General features: G+C 38.8%; 1 protein-coding gene across 2 annotated transcripts in view; it reads left to right on the top strand.

The window, feature by feature from the left end:
- Window positions 1-19340, top strand: part of LOC107691273 (protein diaphanous homolog 3-like) — a 357819-nt gene that overhangs the window by 245720 nt on the left and 92759 nt on the right. For both annotated transcript variants that reach the window (XM_016489790.1, XM_016489789.1), the window contains one exon: window positions 8456-8620. In XM_016489790.1, coding sequence (XP_016345276.1) covers window positions 8456-8620 — 165 coding nt within the window. The remainder of the gene's footprint in view (window positions 1-8455; window positions 8621-19340) is intronic.

Raw genomic sequence — 19340 nt, 5'->3', positions numbered from 1 at the left:
AAAAAAACAGATGTTTTTTTTTTTTTTTTTACTTTAATACTTTAGTGTGGTGCTCATGATCCAATGAATGCCTGCAGTTCTGGGTCTGACCCGACTTGCTCTACCCTTCACGCTGTCCTGGCTAGACTCTACCAAGGGAGGTTATTATCTTACTCACCAGCCACATAGTGTACTGTCTTCCACCCTTCCACACACTTTTTTTTTTCTAATTATTTTATGCAGCACCATTTCTATTAACTTTTTTGCCTTTTTGTTTTTGTATGCTATAGTATTTTACTTTTCTTTTGTTTTTATTCTTTGTTTTTTCTGTAATTTTTATTATTCTCCCCATTTAATAGCTACATTTAGTACCTCATCCCTGCTGAGATGTTTTATGAATGCATTGACTAAAATCTTAGTGAGCTACCCTGCTAGACAGCATTTTTGGGTATTGATTTTAAAATTTGGACACATTGATGAAGGCAAAAATATGTTCTCTTAGTGAGCAGCTTATTAGGTTTCCAGATAGCAATTACAAACCAAGTTTTTGCGTTGGTCTCTTACACTGGGAGTCGATGTTGAATGTGCACGTTTTTAGTTATGTACGAAAATATTAGGGATCCATGATATGGTCTTATGGTAACACAATGACTGATATTGTGATATTGGAGGTTAATAGATATTAATTAGACGTTAATAGACGGATATTGTGATATTGGAGGTCAATATACTTAATATTTATATTATGCTATACAGATATTGAATTGTGCTGCTAATTTCCGTTATTTTTCACATTTAGTTTACCTTTGCTATTTTTTTATTAAAAAACACCAATAATTTAATGCAGTTTTTTTGCAAATCTCAAAATAAATTATTTTCATATTGTGTATAATAATTATAATTCATTACATTTATATAGCGCTTTTCTAGGCACTCAAAGCGCTTTACATTGTCAGGGGGTATCTCCTCATCCTCCACCAGTGTGCAGCATCCACCTGGATGATGCGACGGCAGCCATATTGCGCCAGAACGCCCACCACACACCAGCTTATAGGTGGAGAGGAGACAGAGTGATAAAGCCAATCAGTAGATATGGGGATTGTTAGGAGGCCATGATGATCAGAGGCCAATGGGCAAATTTGGCCAGGATGCCGAGGTCACACCTCTACTCTTTTCGAAAGACATCCTGGGATTTTTAATGACCACAGAGAGTCAGGACCTCGGTTTAACGTCTCATCCGAAGGACGGTGCTTGTTGACAGTATAGTGTCCAGGTACGCACCAGGCTCAGCCCTGCTTTGCTTCAGTGGGCAACCAGTCTTGGGCTACAGGGTGATATGGCTGCCTGCCAATGTTATTATGTTAATATGCCTAATTTTATGTGTAGCATTTAAATTAATTGACACCCATACTACATCCATATGTGCTTGTTGAACACTTAGGGCCTTATGAAATCCATTAAATTTTTTTCCCAAATTCCGTTTTTTTCCGTTTTAATTTCTCAGTATTCCATTTTAATCTTTCTAGACTCTGTTTTAATGGTTACATTTTATTACATTTTTTCAGAAATACTGTCTTGTGTATTTACATTTTTCTGCTAAATAAATTTTGGTAAATAATTTTTCTGCTAAATATTCCTTTAAAAATAGTTTTAATAATAATTGTATTAGTAGCAGTAGTACTATCATTACATTAAAGGTCCCATATTTTACACCTTTCTGGAGTTTTATTTTAGGTTTTGATGTCCTTAAGAATATATATTTGCGGTATAAGTACCAAAAACCATCTCAATATATTGCTGAGAACAGGTCGATTTTGGCCTGTCTAATTAATATTCATGAGCCTCTCTTCTGATTGGCCTGTTGTTTTCTGAGTGATGCATGGCCAGGCCAACCACCGGTAACTAGGGTCAGCCGACGTCACCGCGCTAGCTGGAGGCAGCAAAACAAAGGGGAAACTGGAGGCGGCCCATTCAAACCCAGCGCAGATTCGGCTACATAAGGACCTTAAAATATCATCTTATTGTGATGTTGGGTGCCAGAATCGATGTTATACAGCCTAAAATAAGAAATTTGATCGCATATCTGCTGCCACTGGCAATAGCATGGACGTGATGTTGTCTGGGGGTTTGGCAAAAGGAGACTGTGGGCAGTGCTCGGGGTGGTGACCTGACTGTTTTGAAACTTATATGGTAGTTACATAGTACCTAGACCTCAGTTATCATGAAAAATTTCAGTTTTGACAATATGGGACCTTTAAGTAATATTTCTGTCATGTTTTCTTCAAGTTAAACCACATTTTTATTTTGATGGGTTACTGTTAAGACCTTTAGGTTTCTGTTTGTATATGATATGACGATAGTTTTTCTCAAAAGAAACGGTAAAATGCTCATGAAGTGACTCTAGAGATTGTGTTCATGTGCTCATATATTGAGGCGGCAGAGGCTCAAAACACCGCAAGCGTCACGTGTGCTTCAATATGTGTGTAGTAAACGAAACCGAGCATCTGTGCCATTCATAGACACACAGAACATGCAGGATTCATATTTAAATGCTCTTTTTGCAGCTTAATATTCACAGACACTAGTACAAATCGCGTTTTGATTCAAGTGAAGTTTACCTACTTTTGATGCATCCATCCAAAATTTGGCAGTCCATGTTTTCTGAGGAGTTTAGTGCCCTACACACTTCATTTCAAAATGATAGTACATGAAGGTGTTTTGTTGTGGCCTTTTTAACTGTAAATGTCTGCATGGAGATTGCATGACAGTATCATAGATGCAAATTCCTCACCTTTCGGTGAAAACTCACCTTTTTGAGATCAAAATAGGTCACCTGCGAGATTTGTGTAGATCCAATGAGAAAGTGTTTTTTGTGTTTGGGGGGGGCTTTTTACAGTACCATTATTACCAATTCATATCTGTACCCGCTGTAGTCAACCACTTTTAAACGCTCCTTCCTGTGTGTTTTTGCGTGCACTCTCTTGTTTCGAATTACAAAACCACAAGTTTATTTACATGTTTTTGCAGCGTTGAGTATTGTAGCCAATCACAGGCATCTCTGTTGAAAGCAATGGCCAGTCAGAGGTGTTTTCTGTATGTTAATCAGAAAAATCTCCTCTGAACTAATTTTTGTTTTCGTAAGTTTACAGAGTTCTATACGCTTGTAGATCTACCTAAGCTAGTAAGCTCGTTCAGTTGCGCTATAAGAGCTTTGCTTTGTTTCTCTAGAATCTCTACATAATCCATTGACAATTTGAAGAAAAGTTTTGTTCGTCTAAGAGGACCCGAACGTCCACGTATACGGTTTCAAGAATGACAAACGCGAGTGTAAAAAATTACGCGAGTGAATCCGCTAAATTGTTTCGTCATTAATTCCTATGATTGAGAGTGATAACTCCCCTGGGTGGAATGATCTATCTGACAAACCGATGTCAAAAATAGACCTATGCATTAAGTGATGCAGAGTAAATTCAGAGTAACAAAACTACAACAGCAACAAGTCTGTGTTGGCTGAATATATTTAGCAGCTTCTACAGTTAAAAAAGTATTTTTGATGTGTCCTTTTTAAGGCAGTGTTTAAAAAATGTAGTTTTTAAATTAAATCTAATCATTATTATTTAATTGTACTTGCTATACTACTACAGTACTGTACAGTACTAAAATTTGTTATAATAATTTTGTAATAAATTCAAAATCAAGACCTGAAAACTAGGGAGTGGAAATGGCAACTGAGCTATTGAGTGATCCTCTGCTGCCATCTACTGGATCTAATGGTAATTTCATGTAATTGTCATCTCAAAAGTCTTTGTTTTCCACAAGGTTTTTTTTGGCACATGTTTTCCGTCATCTCCATGACTTTAAATTGAATTTTACTGCACAACTGTAAGGTTAAAAATAATAAGGCTTTTAAATATTGTATAAGTGTTTAATTTTTTTTTTTTTTTTTTGGAGGGGGGTTGCGTGTCTTTGTCACCTTTTTCACCCATGATGAGTTTGCATCCCTGCAGTATGATTCATTTAGTACACCTGTTAGTATGCATGTAGCTTTTTACTTTTATCCATATTGTGTGTATGTGTGTGTTCCAGGTATTATGTGGTGTTTGTTAATAGTGTGTCTTAGAGGTGTTATGTGTGAGTGTACAGTATGAGAGTGACTAAGAAGCTCAGGTGTACAGGAGAAAATCGATGCTTTTCTATCCCTCTGCACAGAGCTTGTGTTCAAGGGTCAGCCTCTCTCTCTTTATTTAGTTTAGCTCTCTGTCATTTAGAGCAAAAACCCAGAGTCCACCTTCCTCTCTCTTTCCTCTGTCAGTGTTAACACCGCTCAGCTCCACACGGCATGGGCCCTTTTCTGTCCTCTGAGCTCTTAGCACCAGCAACCAGATCAGTATTAAAGTTAATGAAGTCTTATCTCTCGCTTTCATACACCGTCTGTCCTTTCATTAGCTGATCACGTCCCCTGTGCTCCATTCTTTCTCTAATCAGAGAGCAAAGCAGGTGTGCTTGGAGGGCGTGAATGAACTCGCAGTATACAAGACAGCAGAGGAGACGCACAAAACAAATCTGTGTGCATATGCAGCCGGAAGAACTCCCTAAAGATTTCACATGTGTGCCGAACAAGCATCGCTGGCCAGCCTGTCTGCCCTCCCTTATAACGTCTTCATCATGAATAAGTCATGGAGGACCTGTTATACTGAGTCCTGGAGTGATATGCGTGGGTTAAAGTAGCTCTGTCCAGTTTCTAGGTGTCCACATGTTAACAGAGTTCTGGCTAATAGTCACTTTTCCTTGCCTAGGAATACCTGATTATTCAAGTCAGGTTCAGGTGAGATTGCAAACAAACTGTTGGCGTCTAGGACAGTAGTTACCAAACAGCGGAGATTTCGCTTGATTCAGCACAACCACTTGCATACTAATGCATATAAAACAGCATTGACGTTACGTCCTAACAATATAGAAAATGTCAAATAAATGCTGTTCTTTTCAATGTTTTATTAATCAAATCAGCTTGAAAAAAAATGTATCATGGTTTATACAGAAATATTAAGCAGCACAACTGTTTTTAACATTGATAAAAAGAAAATGAGGATACTAGAATGATTTCTGAAGGATCATGTGACACTGAAGACTGCTGAAAATTCAGCATTGCCATCACAGGAGTAAATTCAAATATATTAAAATAGAAAAAAAAAGTTATGTTAAATTCACCTCAATTCTCCACAATATTTCTTTTTTAAATTTCTGGTTCTGTTTCTTATTTTTTTGTCAAATAAATGCAGCCTTGGTGATAAAAGACTAATATCTAAAACATTAAAACAATTTTACAGACTCCACACATTTGAAGAGAATATACACTTGAATAATAATGGCCTTAAAATAAAATAACTCCATTTAAAAACATAAAAAATTATATACTATATGTACATATATTTTTGTTTATGAATTGAACATTTTTACTGTGTGGGTAGCATGCTCAATGAATATGTTTACATGCACTCATAATGTAATTATATTGGGATTTTGGCATTATTGCGATTTTAAACTTGACCGCATGTAAAGTACGTCAATACGTCAAAATAATGCGATTAAGCTCATAATCTTAGTAACCATTATCGCATAAAACTATGTGGCGTATGTCGATTTTAATTGCAATAAACAGGCATGTAAATGCCCTAAACGCATTATTACAGCTTTGGCCGAAGTGTGCAAGTGCTCAGACGCACATGGATGCTGCGTATTCTTCACACAATTTCATGAATGAAACAAAAGCAAAAAGCACTTTCAGTTGAGCCTGCAAAAGTAGGAAATGCTCTAATGCATATTTGAGCTTGCACTCAGGAGAGCTTCAAAGGTTTCTAGTTACGTGTTTTCGCAGCGTTGAGCACTGTAGCCAATCACAGACATATCTATTGATTTCTTGAATGCAGTGGCCTATCAGAGGTGTTTGTTCAAGCATCCCCTCACCACTACTTACTTTTATAATCAGAATAATGAAAATTGCATGTAAACAGGAGTGAAGAGGTTTGCTAGTGTCTTGTAAACATCTTAATTTAAGTCCTTACTCTGCATTATTGGTGCACATGTAAACGTAGTCAATGATTCATATAAATGGTAGTCTTCAAGCAAACTCAGATGAGATCTACTGTCCTAACATATGAGCTGAAGATGAAGGCAGCTTTGATAAATCAGATGCACTGTTATTTATAGCGAGTGAGCAGAATACCCTAAAGCATTTTGTAGGCTTTAACTTAAGAAAGACAGGAGGAGAATGACAGCAGGAGAGATTGTCACTTAACTTCAGATCTGTTTGTAGTGTGACTGTGCTGTCGTGGTGCCGTTCACAAGTCAATCTGAGAGCACAACCTACTGAACAGTTCACCCTGCGGCCAGCTCATAAACACAGACACACACATACACTGTGAAGCTAATGCTGGTATAAAAGAGAACCTTTTTTGGAAGTTGATCCAGGATCTTAGTGAGGAGGAGAAGGCCAGACGGAAAGCAGAGAGGCGCAAAGCCAAGAGGAAGGTGAGAGGAGATGAACTTTAACACACTAAGTACAAGAATTAATCCACTTTTAACCTAGAGTTGACTGTCAGTGCAGATCTATTGAGCATTGTTTTTTTTTTTCTTATTGTGAACAGAGCCCTAAATAGAGCTCTAAGTAGGCTTCATTACATGCATTGTGTTGCTGCCAAAAATACGTATTATTTTTTTTTTTTTTTTTTTTTTTTTTTTTTTTTAAGTGTGATGTGAAGCACCAGCTTCAAACAGGATTACTAATTAAAACCACATCAAAGTCAAAATATTACTATGATATTTGGAGTAAAGCTTGCCATCTTTGCATAGGCATTTCTGTCCTGACAGCAAGGATTAGACCCAGATTCCCTCTCTTTCATGTCAGAGTGTGTGCATGTGTATATGTGAGAAATAATATGTTATAGACATTTGATGTGGCTCAATGTGTGATGTGTGGGTTGTAGGTCAGTTGTGCTTTTATATCTGTAGATCCTAGTTGAAACACTTCCTTCATATAGCAGTAAATAATCAGAATATTTAAGCTATTTTCTTTTTATATAATGTAAAAAAAAATCTGTCTAAACCCAAGTGTGCTTATGTATATAAATATTTTCCTTTTGACCTTTGTTTCTTTCTTTGTCTGCTGATGTAGATGGTTTTACTTTCCATTCCAAAAGGGAAACTTTGATCTTCATCAAAGATTATCACCCATTTCCTTTTTTTCACACCAGATCTATGTTCAAAGTATGTGATATTTCAGTGTGCTTATGCATGTTAACATATGACAGTATGTGCATGTGATATGCGAGTGATCTCATGTAGGGTGTTAATTATTGGCATTTGCAACTGTTAATATTACTTATGTTTTGGGTTATACAACAAGTTTGACTTGCAAGTTTTAGCATAGTTGAGGATAAAGGCAGAGCAAAATAATTCCATAGATCTGCATTGAAGAACCTGAGCAATATTTACCAGACTAGAATATTATTCCTGCAGCTCAAACAATATAGCACTAGCATGGCAATAGCGACGTCAAGGTAATGGCTTTGATTTCTAAAAAAAAAAAAGCATTAACTGATGTATTCCTTGAATTCAATGTCACTAAGTCGCTTTGAAAAAAAATGTAAATCATAGAGGTGGATGGACCTTGAACCAGTAGGCAATCATGCTGATATTGTGGTGGTGAGGTTTGCACAAAGCACTACTCCCGTTATCTTCAGAAAGTGAAAAGTTTCTAAGATCTGAATAGGTTTTCAGTGTGGCCATAAGGGTCACCATAAAAACAGGCTTTGCAGAGATTTGCAGCACACATACTGCCATTAGATCTAAATGCAGTGAGTGTGGAACATAAACACTAGTTTAAATGGCTGTCTGTATTCACTGGAAGTACTTTTTAACTGTCTATAATTATGTTTGTTGATGAACAAAATGCCTGTGTGCATACATTCTTTCCCAATAAATTACATGTTTTGCATTGGTTCCTACTGTACACATAGACGCAGTTTTAATTGGCTAAAGAGCAGTCATGGATACAGCGCTCGGCTCTGTGAAAGTGCAGCAGTTTAACCATAATTAAAATGAACTGGACTTTTCTGTGTGGACTATTTATCTATTTATCGCTGTATATGTGTCTTGGTTTTTTGCATGTGCTGGTTTCACAGCTCTGTAGCAAGTGTTGCATTATGGGTGTGTAGTGATGCGATCAGGGATTAAAAATTAATTGTTTTCATTTTGGTTCCTTCTGAGCAGAAACAATTTTTGGGACTTCAAAGCATCCTTACCAAGGGGTAACCTGTTAGAATGAAATAAAGATGAACAATTTTCCTTTTTGAAATGAAAGTGCACTGCACTAATGAACTTGAAAGTTAAATAACAATTGTATAAATCACTGCTGGTTTAATGAACTTATGTTTCACTTTCCAATACTAGATTCTTGTCCTTGACGATGATTCCTCACAGTTTCTCCACGCAGGCGAGAGATCAGTACCAGAAGCTGGTGATCATGCACAGTAATATGGTGACCCTTTACCTCAACATGCTGGAGTATTTCACCATCGACCCCAAGAAGACCTCTGTGGAGGAACTCTTCACTGACCTCAGCAACTTCAGAGCCATGTTCATGGTAAGCCGCCCACTCTGAATCAGATCATAATCACAGCCGCTATACCTTATGAAATGGAGTCGTGTCAGTGCCAGGTTGAGACCGGCTCGTGTTTGCAGGATCCACAGCTTTGCAGGGAATAATCTGGTTCTTTCTCCTCCAAGCCTTCATCCCTTTTGGCCCACAAGCCCTGACCTACTCAAACAGGAGGAGCTATCATAAGTGAGAGATATCATGAGAGAATACTGGGTAATTAATGGCCAAATATTGCTCACCCTCGAACGATATGTGCAGGTTACACAAATGGAGACTGAGCGTCATTGAATGTGATTGTGTGTACGTGCTTTCACACACTCCCTTCATTCCCATTCTGAAGGTTCTAGTGCGCTAATCTGACAAAAGAGAAGCTGCCTGTCTCCTTTATGAAAAGCCATTTGAAATGCAAAGTTATTTTCCACTTGGCTGCTACAGTGATGAGACGAATCTCGTCACCTTTATTATTTTAAATGATTTCATGATGGAAATGCTGAAATTTGGGGAATGAGCTGACGGTGGGTTTGCCATCAGATGCATGATAATGCACTCCTGTGGCGCATCATTGAAACCTGTCCCCGGTGCAGCGAGGGACGTGGAACTGTGCAGCCTGCACTGTACTCCGTCAGACTTGATGAGTTTTTAGACTCGCTGTGAAACAAGGTAACAGAGAGCTCGATAGGGGTTGCGATTGACCCAAATCAGCAGTCTGAAAAATGAAGCATGAAGGGTGCAGGCAGTCATTTTAAAAGACAATTCTTGATTGTAAGGCTGGCCGGTATATCGAGTTGTTTTTATAAGCGCTATGGTATGAGACAATACAATATCGATATACTGTACAGTAGTTTGATATGAGTGCATCTAAATAATAGCACAGAGTGAGCTGCTGCGAGAAAGTGCATCATCCAATTTGTCCTAAACATGAGACATGCTTTATATTAAGGGCTTTAAATAATTTGCAAGACATAGTTAACACATATAATTTAAAGCGGCTGTCCCCATCATATGCTCAGACACATGCTCCTGACAGAGACGCTACTTGTGCTGTCTAATGCATTTGAGATGTGCGGTTTTCCTTTAGTGCGTAACTTACATTTTGCAGGTATATTCTACGTCTGTTAATGTTAGGAAGTCATGTAAATATTTCCATTTTGCCGGAGCCTTCTGCATGTGAAACTTCACAGACTTCAGTGAACAAGCGTTGCAGACAGAGCGTAATACAATTGAATGTCATATGTACAATTTTAAACCTACAAGTAAGTGTATTTTATGATAGCAGTAATGGGGTAATCAAAATATGATGCAATTAATATGTGCTCTTGTGTTTATTAACTTTCATTTTTAGTTTAAAGGGGTCATATGCTGCTAAAAAGAACATTATTTTGTGTATTTGGAGTAATGAAATGCCGGCATTGTAGTCTACTCTTCCAGGATCAGGAAACAGTCCTCCATAAAATGTGCTGCACACAAATGGATATTTGGGTTGAACTGTTTAGGAACAGTGCTGTAAATATAACTTAACCACTGATTTCTAATCGTGTCCTCTTTTGGAAGGCCAAACAAAGTAGTTTTGCTTTTACAATGAAACACACGGCGGGCTAGAGTGAGCGGAGGCCAGCGGGCTTGCGGCAACCACATGTGACGACCCCGGGCTAGACTCCGCTTTGTCAACAGTGAAAGCCGATCCGGCGATCCACCTTTGCAACTTTACAGATCTTCTTTATGCACCAAGAGCTTGTAACACTTCAAAGAGAAAGGAAAAATTTAAATCGCGTCATATGACCCCTTTAAGAAAGTAAACAGGGTCCATTTTTATTTCATGTTAACTTTAAATATAAGGTATGTAGCCGGATGTTTCTGTCCTCCTCTGTATCCCACACTTCCTGTCCTCTGCTTCTCTTTCTCCCCTGTTCGTTCTTCACCCTCAAACAGAATGTCCCTCCCTCGCTCTCTCCCTCTTTCAGCCCTTTTCCAGGTCAGTGAGTTTTCAGCCCTCAGATGCAGCTTGTTTAAATCAATGCTGAGGAGTGGCAGGGGACTAGCAGGAGGCTAGAGGACTTCATACACACTCACCTTTACTGCAGCACTGTATGCACTCACACATCCCTGCACGCCAAACTCTCACACACGTGCAGACCTGCAGCCACACATGCTTAGTCATCCTCTCAATAACATCTCTCTCGTGCTTTCTCTTCGGTTCTGACTGCTTTTTCTGCAGAATGACATTGACAGGATGTCTAGGTTTTGATGGAGATTGTTATTGGCCGCTGCTCCACTGATTCCCAGAAGTGCGGGCACATACTTGCGCGCACACACACACACACACACACACATTCTGACTTTCTCACCCCATTTTTCTATTCTCTTTCTTAGGGTGGAAAAGTGACAAAAATGAAGAGAGAGAAAAAGACAAAAAGAGAGAGTAGGAGACAGACTAATGTGGGAGTCATACAGAGAATTAAATGAAAAAAGGGGTAGAAAAAGACAGTAATAATGCTTCTGCAGCAGCAAATGACCATTCCTGCCAGTAAGACTGTTATGAATAACTGAATTTGTGTAGGGAGGGATGAAGATCTCACCTCACCTCCTTTCACTTCTCCTCCGTATATTGACTGTTTCTAACAGCTACGTCAGCAGCATTTTTGGGCAATGTTGTATAGGTACTGTAGATGATTTATTTCAAAGACCATCTGTGCAAATTTGTGCGGCCACACTGTTCTGTTTAATCACTCAAACTGTTTCTGTTTAATGATTTGGACAGGACTCTTAGGTGAAATGGTAATAGTAATTTGATTTCACACCTTGCTCTGAGCTGCAGGTTGTTCTAGGAATATATCCTTAATTGTAAATTGCTGGAAAAAAAAAAGACAAAAAGCGTGTGAATTGTTTTAAGCAGCAGTTAATTATGAGGCTCAAGCTCAAGAGAGATACACAACCCTTGCCAAACCTCTGAATCACACCCCATAATCCTGTACCATGGGAGTTGCTGTGGCAACCAGCACTCGTTCATTGCTACATTTAACTTTTGACCTTTAGCTGGCAGCTCTGTCTTATCAGCAAATAGCCACAGTTGCATGCAGGAACACAAACACATCAAAACACTGAAGTGTTGTCGCAGCCTTCCTCATAACAGACCGACCGGGTGAAAGTGTCAAGGTGAACATTCTGCTGCATATGGTTCATTCTGTGTGATCCTCATCACTAACGTTAAAAAAGATGCTAATGTTGGACATGCCCTCCCTTGCCCTGAGCCCCTAGTGCACTGGGTGCTAGTCATTTTACATTGAACTATGTGTTTCAGAGTCTTTTAGTGTGCGTGTGTGTATGAGGGTTGCCCCTCTCTGCTCATCCACCAATTTGAAATAGACCAGCAGCAGTTCGGCGGTGCTGACAGGAATCCAATTGACCATGGCTAATGGCAGACAGACAAGGGAGAGTGGGGGAACAAGGGATGACCTGCAGGCGGAAAAAGAGAGAGAGCAGGATGGAAAATGGGCATTCGCTCATCTCTCCTTGGCACTACTCATAAAGCGACAACTCCAGACTGATAATTGCTATTTATGATATATGCTGTAAGTTCATTAAAATGCTTATATAGTCTGCTACTGTGTAAGAGTTATCATTGCAGTAAATACAGGATTTAATATAGTTAATCTCAGTGACAAGCTACCCCACTTGGATTGCATTGTAAGGCATCATAAGGGAAATATTTGTGTGTGTGTGTGTGTATATATATAGCAAATGGCTGCAATATAACAAAGAGTGAAAAATTGAAGGGGGTCTGAATACTTTCCGTACCCACTGTATATACAGTATATATTAGGGGTGTGATGAGACACTTATCCCATGAGACGAGAGACGAGACTGGGTTAACGAGGACGAGACGAGTCAAATCACAATCGCAATATCTGCCAAAAAAATCGCAATTAGATATTTTTCCCAAATCGCACAGTCTAGTCTGCAGTCAATAATAATTTTGCAAAGGGGTGGAACATTTCCAGTAAATTCCCAGAAACTTTCCAAAAGTTTCCAACAATTATAAAACATTTCTGAAAGTATCCAAAAAAAATTCCAAAAGTTCTGGAAATTTATGTATATTTTCCACCTAGTTGCAACCCTAACTATTAGGGGTGTGATGAGACACTTATCCCACGAGACGCAAATGAGACGAGACGAGATTTTTAGACTTTTTTTAAAGAAATCCTCAATGATGAAATATATAGGGGAAAATAGTCTTTTATTCTTATTGATTAAAATCATGAAACGCATACATTTTCACATCAATTTATTAAAAGATTAACAAAAATTACATGTTTAAGGCCCTATGAAATGTTTGATTTTTTCTCACCATATTATTTATATTTTTTATTGTTACCAAATAGGCCACTGTCAAATAAACCTGGGCTTCCATACCACCTCAGCAGTGCCACAAACTGATCACCTCCATGCCACGCCGAATTGAGGCAGTAATTAAAGCAAAAGGAACCCCTACCAAGTATTGAGTACATGTACAGTAAATGAACATACTTTCCAGAAGGCCAACAATTCACTAAAAATGTTTTTTGTTTATTGGTCTTATGGAGTATTCTAATTTGTTGAGATAGTGAATTGGTGGGTTTTTGTTAAATGTGAGCCAAAATCATCACAATTAAAAGAACCAAAGACTTAAACTACTTCAGTCTGTGTGCATTGAATTTATTTAATACACGAGTTTCACAATTTGAGTTGAATTACTGAAATAAATGAACTTTTCCATGACATTCTAATTTATTGAGATGCACCTGTATGAGGAGAACAAAACAGGACCAAGACATGAACCTTGAGGAACCCCTGAGGAAATATGCTGAGATGAAATAGAGCTTCCTAACTCCACCTGTAAAAGATCTTCCATGTAGATAGGAAGAGAACCACTTTAAAGCAAGCTGCCTAATCACCCACCCCTCCTGCAAACGGTCAAAAAGAATCCCATGATCTGCAGTATCAAAAAAGCAACATTTTGAGCCAAAAAAACTGAGAAGATTAAATTTTTATCAAATACTACATTTGGATCATATTCAGTACGATGATCAGAGCAAAAATGCAGTAGATCAGTTTCATCATCATCCCCAAAGCTTCACAGAGCTTTACCACTTCCTGGATTCACATTTCACTCTGTAACATTAGGCTGTTTTCATTTATATGCTGTTTATTGTTGATGATTGATGAGCATTGTCTCATAAATAACTGACAATTCTGTGTTTGGCAGGGAAAGATTTAAGTGGAGTGAATCAAATCAGTTAAAAAATGTCTGTCTTTTCAGTCTTTTAGACTTTTTGAATGCCATTCACAACTCCTCTCCTGTCTCTGGTCTTATGGAATAGTGTAGTGTACATCAGATGCCCACTTCAGAATCTCGCTGGAAATAGTGGGTCGTCCAGGTACTTGTTTTTATCTTACTATACAGTAAGGAAGTAGGCAAATGCCGATGCAAGGCTAGAAAATTACATGCAGGTAAATTCTCAGAACTGTAGGACTCCAGGGCCAGATGTGAAAAATCCTGATGTGGACTGTTTACTAGGTTTTTCCAATGTAATTAGTTATTTAACCCTGTAATGGAATTTGCCATTTCATTTATCATCTTAATTTTTTTTTTCACTGAATAAAAGTTAATACCAAATGGCCAGCACCCAGTCTAAGACTCACCTTCAAACTGAGGGAATCCCCTCTGCTTTGGCAATCGGTGTTAAAAAAAAAGACAAGGAGGCAGAGTGCTTGACAATGGGGTGGGATTGACGGTGTCTATTGACTGCTTCCTGTCTTTGCTCGATGTTAAACTGTGCTAACAGAGACCTATTGGGCAACTGTAGAGCACCTCCCTTGGAGACTTGTCTATACCCCCTATATGTCCAATAACTAAATAAGATTCATTTACACTAATTCTAGAAATTGCAGAGCACTTTGACTGTGGTACTGTAATAGTTTGACCCTCACAGGCTTTAACCCACCTTACATTCCAGAGTCGTTTCTGTATAGTTAGTCGTGTCTCATCAGGTTACAAAGGAATCGCTAAAACCAGTTCACGTTTCTGACTGATATTTGCCCAGAAAGCTCGATTACTGACTTTGATGAGTCTTGCATTTTGCTTTGAATTTTTTCCCCCTCAATTTGCCTCAGAGTTGCTCTTTAACGTAAACAAAATGGCACAGTTTCGTCCGATGCCAAAGTAATTACGGTAGTGAAATTAGCTTCGGCCACTGTTACCCTCCATAGCGGGTCTGTATCTCCCTGAATTGTCTCCTGTCAAACTGAATTTGATTCAGGCGAGGGGGAAATAGCGAGGGCCTCAGTCTTGGCACGACTGCAGTAATTAAGTTCAAACGATGACTAGAAAATGGAGACTGGCTCTGTAATGAGAAAACAGACGATTTCAGGGCGAGGGAGACCGCAGAGTTCCATCCTAATTTCTACAACCTGTGTTTATCTCTTTTCCCTCGCTTTCCACCTTAACACAGTTACAGGCCATTTATGCATATGAGAAGCGAGGAGTTTAATCCCCTATTGACTGGGAGAGTGGGCGGAGTCTAATCAGACACATCGGGCTTGGCAGGAGCCAAACAGATTTGTAGAGAGAGTGGCTTCATCAGATTAGCAGGGTTATATGAGGTAGGCAGGCAGCTGTTGTGATCTATATTAAGGCATGTCTTATGAGAGCCCCAGCTTTGAGTTTAGAGTTTGCCAGGCATCAATCACTTGTAAACGCATTTTAGACTCTTTCCGACACACTTTGTTCAGCTCACATGGCGTCGTCTCTCACAGTGAACGCTGATTTAAATAGACTCAGAGATACAAGTGCAGAAGTTTGCTGAGATTGAGAAAAAATAATATTTTAACACCCAAAGTAATGTGATTCACTGTCATTTGCATTGCAAATTGGCTTTGTAAAATGTGTGTGGGATTCATTCTTGTAAAGGGGTATGTCACAGAGAGGTTGATGGCTGGTGTTGTACAGTAAGTCCAGAGAGAGCACGGCCCAGCAGTTAAAGTTCATCAGTAACTCTTTGTAATGGTGTGTGGGGGGCAGAGAGATGGATAGTGTATTCTGAGGAGTTTCCTCACCTCAGCTGTGTGTGGGATTCTCCCCTTAACCCCTCATCAGTCATTTACACACACATACACGGATGCTGACTATGGCTAACAGCAAAGACTGTGTGTGTGTGGCTAACCCCTATCCTCTCATGCTGTCTTTCTCTCTCTCCCTAAACTCTCATCACCTTGATTTTGCGCGCAAGTGTGTGTGCATTCATAAGAATGTACGAGTCGGCGCCCTGCTGTTAATTCTTTAAAAGTCCAGCTGAGTAGTGACAGTTCTCATCATTTACTCACCCTCATGCTCTTCCAAACCTGTATGAATACTGTAATTTCTTCCATGCAGCATAAAATGAGAATTTAGTGGAATGTAATGGTAATTTAAGAATATAAAAGTAGTTCATATAATAGCTTTATGTGAGATACAAACCAAAATTTTTGTCATTATTTAATAATCTTGCCCTCCAGTGAGCTGGTGACCACTGTAGATTATTGAATCAGTGAATTGGAACTTAAGAACTATATGTGAGTTGTGAACAAATCAGACCAGTTATTGTATTTTGTGAACTGGATCATCAAATTAATTAAAAATAATCTCACTGAGGAGAATCATTAATTCATTCATCTACAATGCTATTTCTCTCATGAACTCCCTAGTGCTAGAGCAGTTACTGTTCCACCCTTAAAGGGATAGTTCACCTAAAAATTACAATTCTGTCATTTTTACTCACCCTCATGTCGTTCCAAACCCATAAGACTTTGGCTCATCTTTGAAACACAAGTTGAGATATTTTTAACAACGTCTGCAAAGTTTCTGTTGAAATTCTAGGTAACCAAAATTGAAGAAGATCCAGAAAGTCATAAAGTGTTGTAAAAAATCCATATGAATCAAGTGGTTTAATCCAAGTCTTGTAAAGAGATATGATTGCATTTGATTATATGATAAATAGATTTAATTTGGCTTTTCATTTGCATCTAAACAATGATATACACACATACATAGGGCACATTACACATATTTTGAAGATGAACTAAAGTCTTATTAGTTTGAAACAACATGAGGGTGAGTAAATTATGAAGGAATTTTACATTAAAACCCATAAAATGGCTTCAACTTGCAATATATAGCACTTATTGTATGGACCACTTTTATGATACTTCTAGATGCTTTTTGACTTTGTTTTCCACTGATGAAAGTCACTCACACAGTTACAGAACAACATGAGTGTATGTAAATGATGACAGCCATTTTTGCATGAACTGTCCCTTTAAGTGGCATTAATCAGAACAGTCGTTCAGCAGTGTGGTGGGGAAATCCGTTTCTGTGGAGGCACATCATCGTGGCATCAGACACGCTTACAGGTCGTGCCTCTGTATCTTTGATGCTCTCACAGCCAGCGGCAGCTTTATACACTGTGTGAGATCAACATTACCGGGAGTGACTGGACTGGGGCAGTGGCTTTGATTCACATTCGACTGAATTAATCAGTGGTGTGCGTGCGTTAGCAGTGATTGCTATTGATTCAAACTGTAGTTTCACCTTCCCAGTATTTATTCAGCATTGTGAGATTTACTTGTATCTCTAACGGCACACTGTACTGTATCCAAAAGAATCAATATCAGCACAATATAGTGCATCTTTTAAGGCCTCTCAGACAATTGAAACTATCATCTCTGTTCATTAAAAGCAGGTTTTGTGACCTGTGTGTGTTACAATTCAACCTTATGTGAATAAAAATAATCATGAAATGTCCATGTTTTTAATGCTTTCTTACTTTAGCAAACTGACCTTTTCCATAGCTATGATAATGAAGTGTGTAAAAGCACATAATAATGCTATTTAATGTGGAAACATACATTTCTTCTGTTGTGACGTTACTCTAAGAGGCCGTTCTTGTCGGCAAGTCTTCTATCATGGTGTTCAGCCAGGGATTAGACCAGCTCTTATGTTATTATTTTCTATTATGGTGCTGAATAGGCATAATGGAACATCCTCAGCCTTCTGCACATTTTCCACAGAGCTGTTATTGAACATCTAATAACTAGTTCACTAAGCATTCAGGGTAGGCCCATCTGCTCCTGAACACTGACTCACGCCGGAGCTGTCATACACCGAGGTGCTGTCGACTTAATCGTTGTGCCTGTTGACAATCTCTTACTCTAAACTGCTATCGATGCTTTACCCGGTGGCCGCTGCGCGAGAGGTTGCATTGACTTAGCTCTCACATGCGGTTCAGATGAGGCTACCGGTCACAAACGGAGCACGTTAGGCAAGATCTCCTTCTGTATAGTGCTTCTCAACCCGGGTCAGGGAACCAACATCACTTCCTGTGTAGAAAGCCTAATTTGGCGACTTGTTGGCTCAGAAAAAAGCTTGAAGGTGAATTATTTAACTGGCTTCTTTGCTTTGTCAGTGAAGACCTTCACTATATCAAATTGGATACTTGAGTAGCACAAGAAAGTCAGTACCTTCTAGCAAAATGTTGCAGTTGCATTTGCATTCAGCCAACATCAGTTAAAACTAACAAGTAACAAACAGTGAATTAGAAGTCTAAAAGGGTTGAAGGTAGGGCAGGGTCATTATGAATCCCCCTCTTGTATTAGTGTTGATATTGATGTCTGTGCTACCGAGCATGAGGTCACGCACCGCTGCTTTTCATTCTCCCCTAATTCTAATGAAAGTGTTTAAAAAAAAGTGTCACACGGCTGTGGAGAGGAAAGCTGATTTAGCCCACCTTCCATCTCGCTATCCTCAGGATTTACTGTGATCGCAGACTGTGGCTGTAATCCGCCGCACGCAATGGGGAATAAGCCTCGTTATCATGTGACATATTTCTTGCTCATTTAAGGGACCACTGCTGCAACTATGGATCTGTTGGAGATCTGTGAGCTGTGCAGAAAATAGACAGTGAAGTCTACTTTAGCCGTCCACTAACAGTTTTTTTTTTTTTTTTGGTCAGTGCCCTCTTAGAGCAGGTTTGGAGAGAGTTTTCTCTCTCAAGTATAACATCAAAAATGTATAAATCAGTCGTTTTTCTAAATTAAAACTGTCCCACAGCGACACCAGCAGGTATAGTTACAGTGGGAGTCGGCGTCTCTCTTGCCTCCACTGAGCCCGTTGAGTTTTAACAGACACGCTGAAGCGTGTGATGGGTTTGGTGGGGGGTAATTGAGAATGAATGGGGGAAAGTCACGTGAGAAGAGGCAATGCCTCCATCTCGATATTATTGGATATGACTGGTTATGATCGGCTATGATTGGTTCATGCCATAAATCACACCTCTTGTGTTCATGTGCGTTCAGTGTTCACAAATCAGTCTGAATGAACAATATAATGGCGTTGGTGATCTGTGGGTTTTTTAGTGAGCAGTCATCTCTGCATCTGTGACCAGTGTTTACCGAGCTCTGATGACTGATGATCCCAAATTAAGTTTATTATTTAAAAGAACAGCTGAACATCAGTTCATAAATAAAATATATAATTGTTTAAATAAAATATATTGTTTAAATTGTTATTGCCTTGAGTTATTATTTTGGAATAAATGTAAAATGCTTAAAAACACTAAACTGATTATATTTATATTTGGTTTTAATAAATAGAATAGCCTATTAATTACATTGTTGATGTAAAAATAGAAAGTGG

The sequence above is a fragment of the Sinocyclocheilus anshuiensis genome, unplaced genomic scaffold, assembly GCF_001515605.1.
Source record: "Sinocyclocheilus anshuiensis isolate Anshui unplaced genomic scaffold, SAMN03320099.WGS_v1.1 scaffold1154, whole genome shotgun sequence".
In the NCBI taxonomy this organism is placed as follows: Eukaryota; Metazoa; Chordata; class Actinopteri; order Cypriniformes; family Cyprinidae; genus Sinocyclocheilus; species Sinocyclocheilus anshuiensis.
The sequence above is the reverse complement of the archived record's forward strand: the minus strand, read 5'-3'. Positions and strand labels throughout refer to the sequence as shown.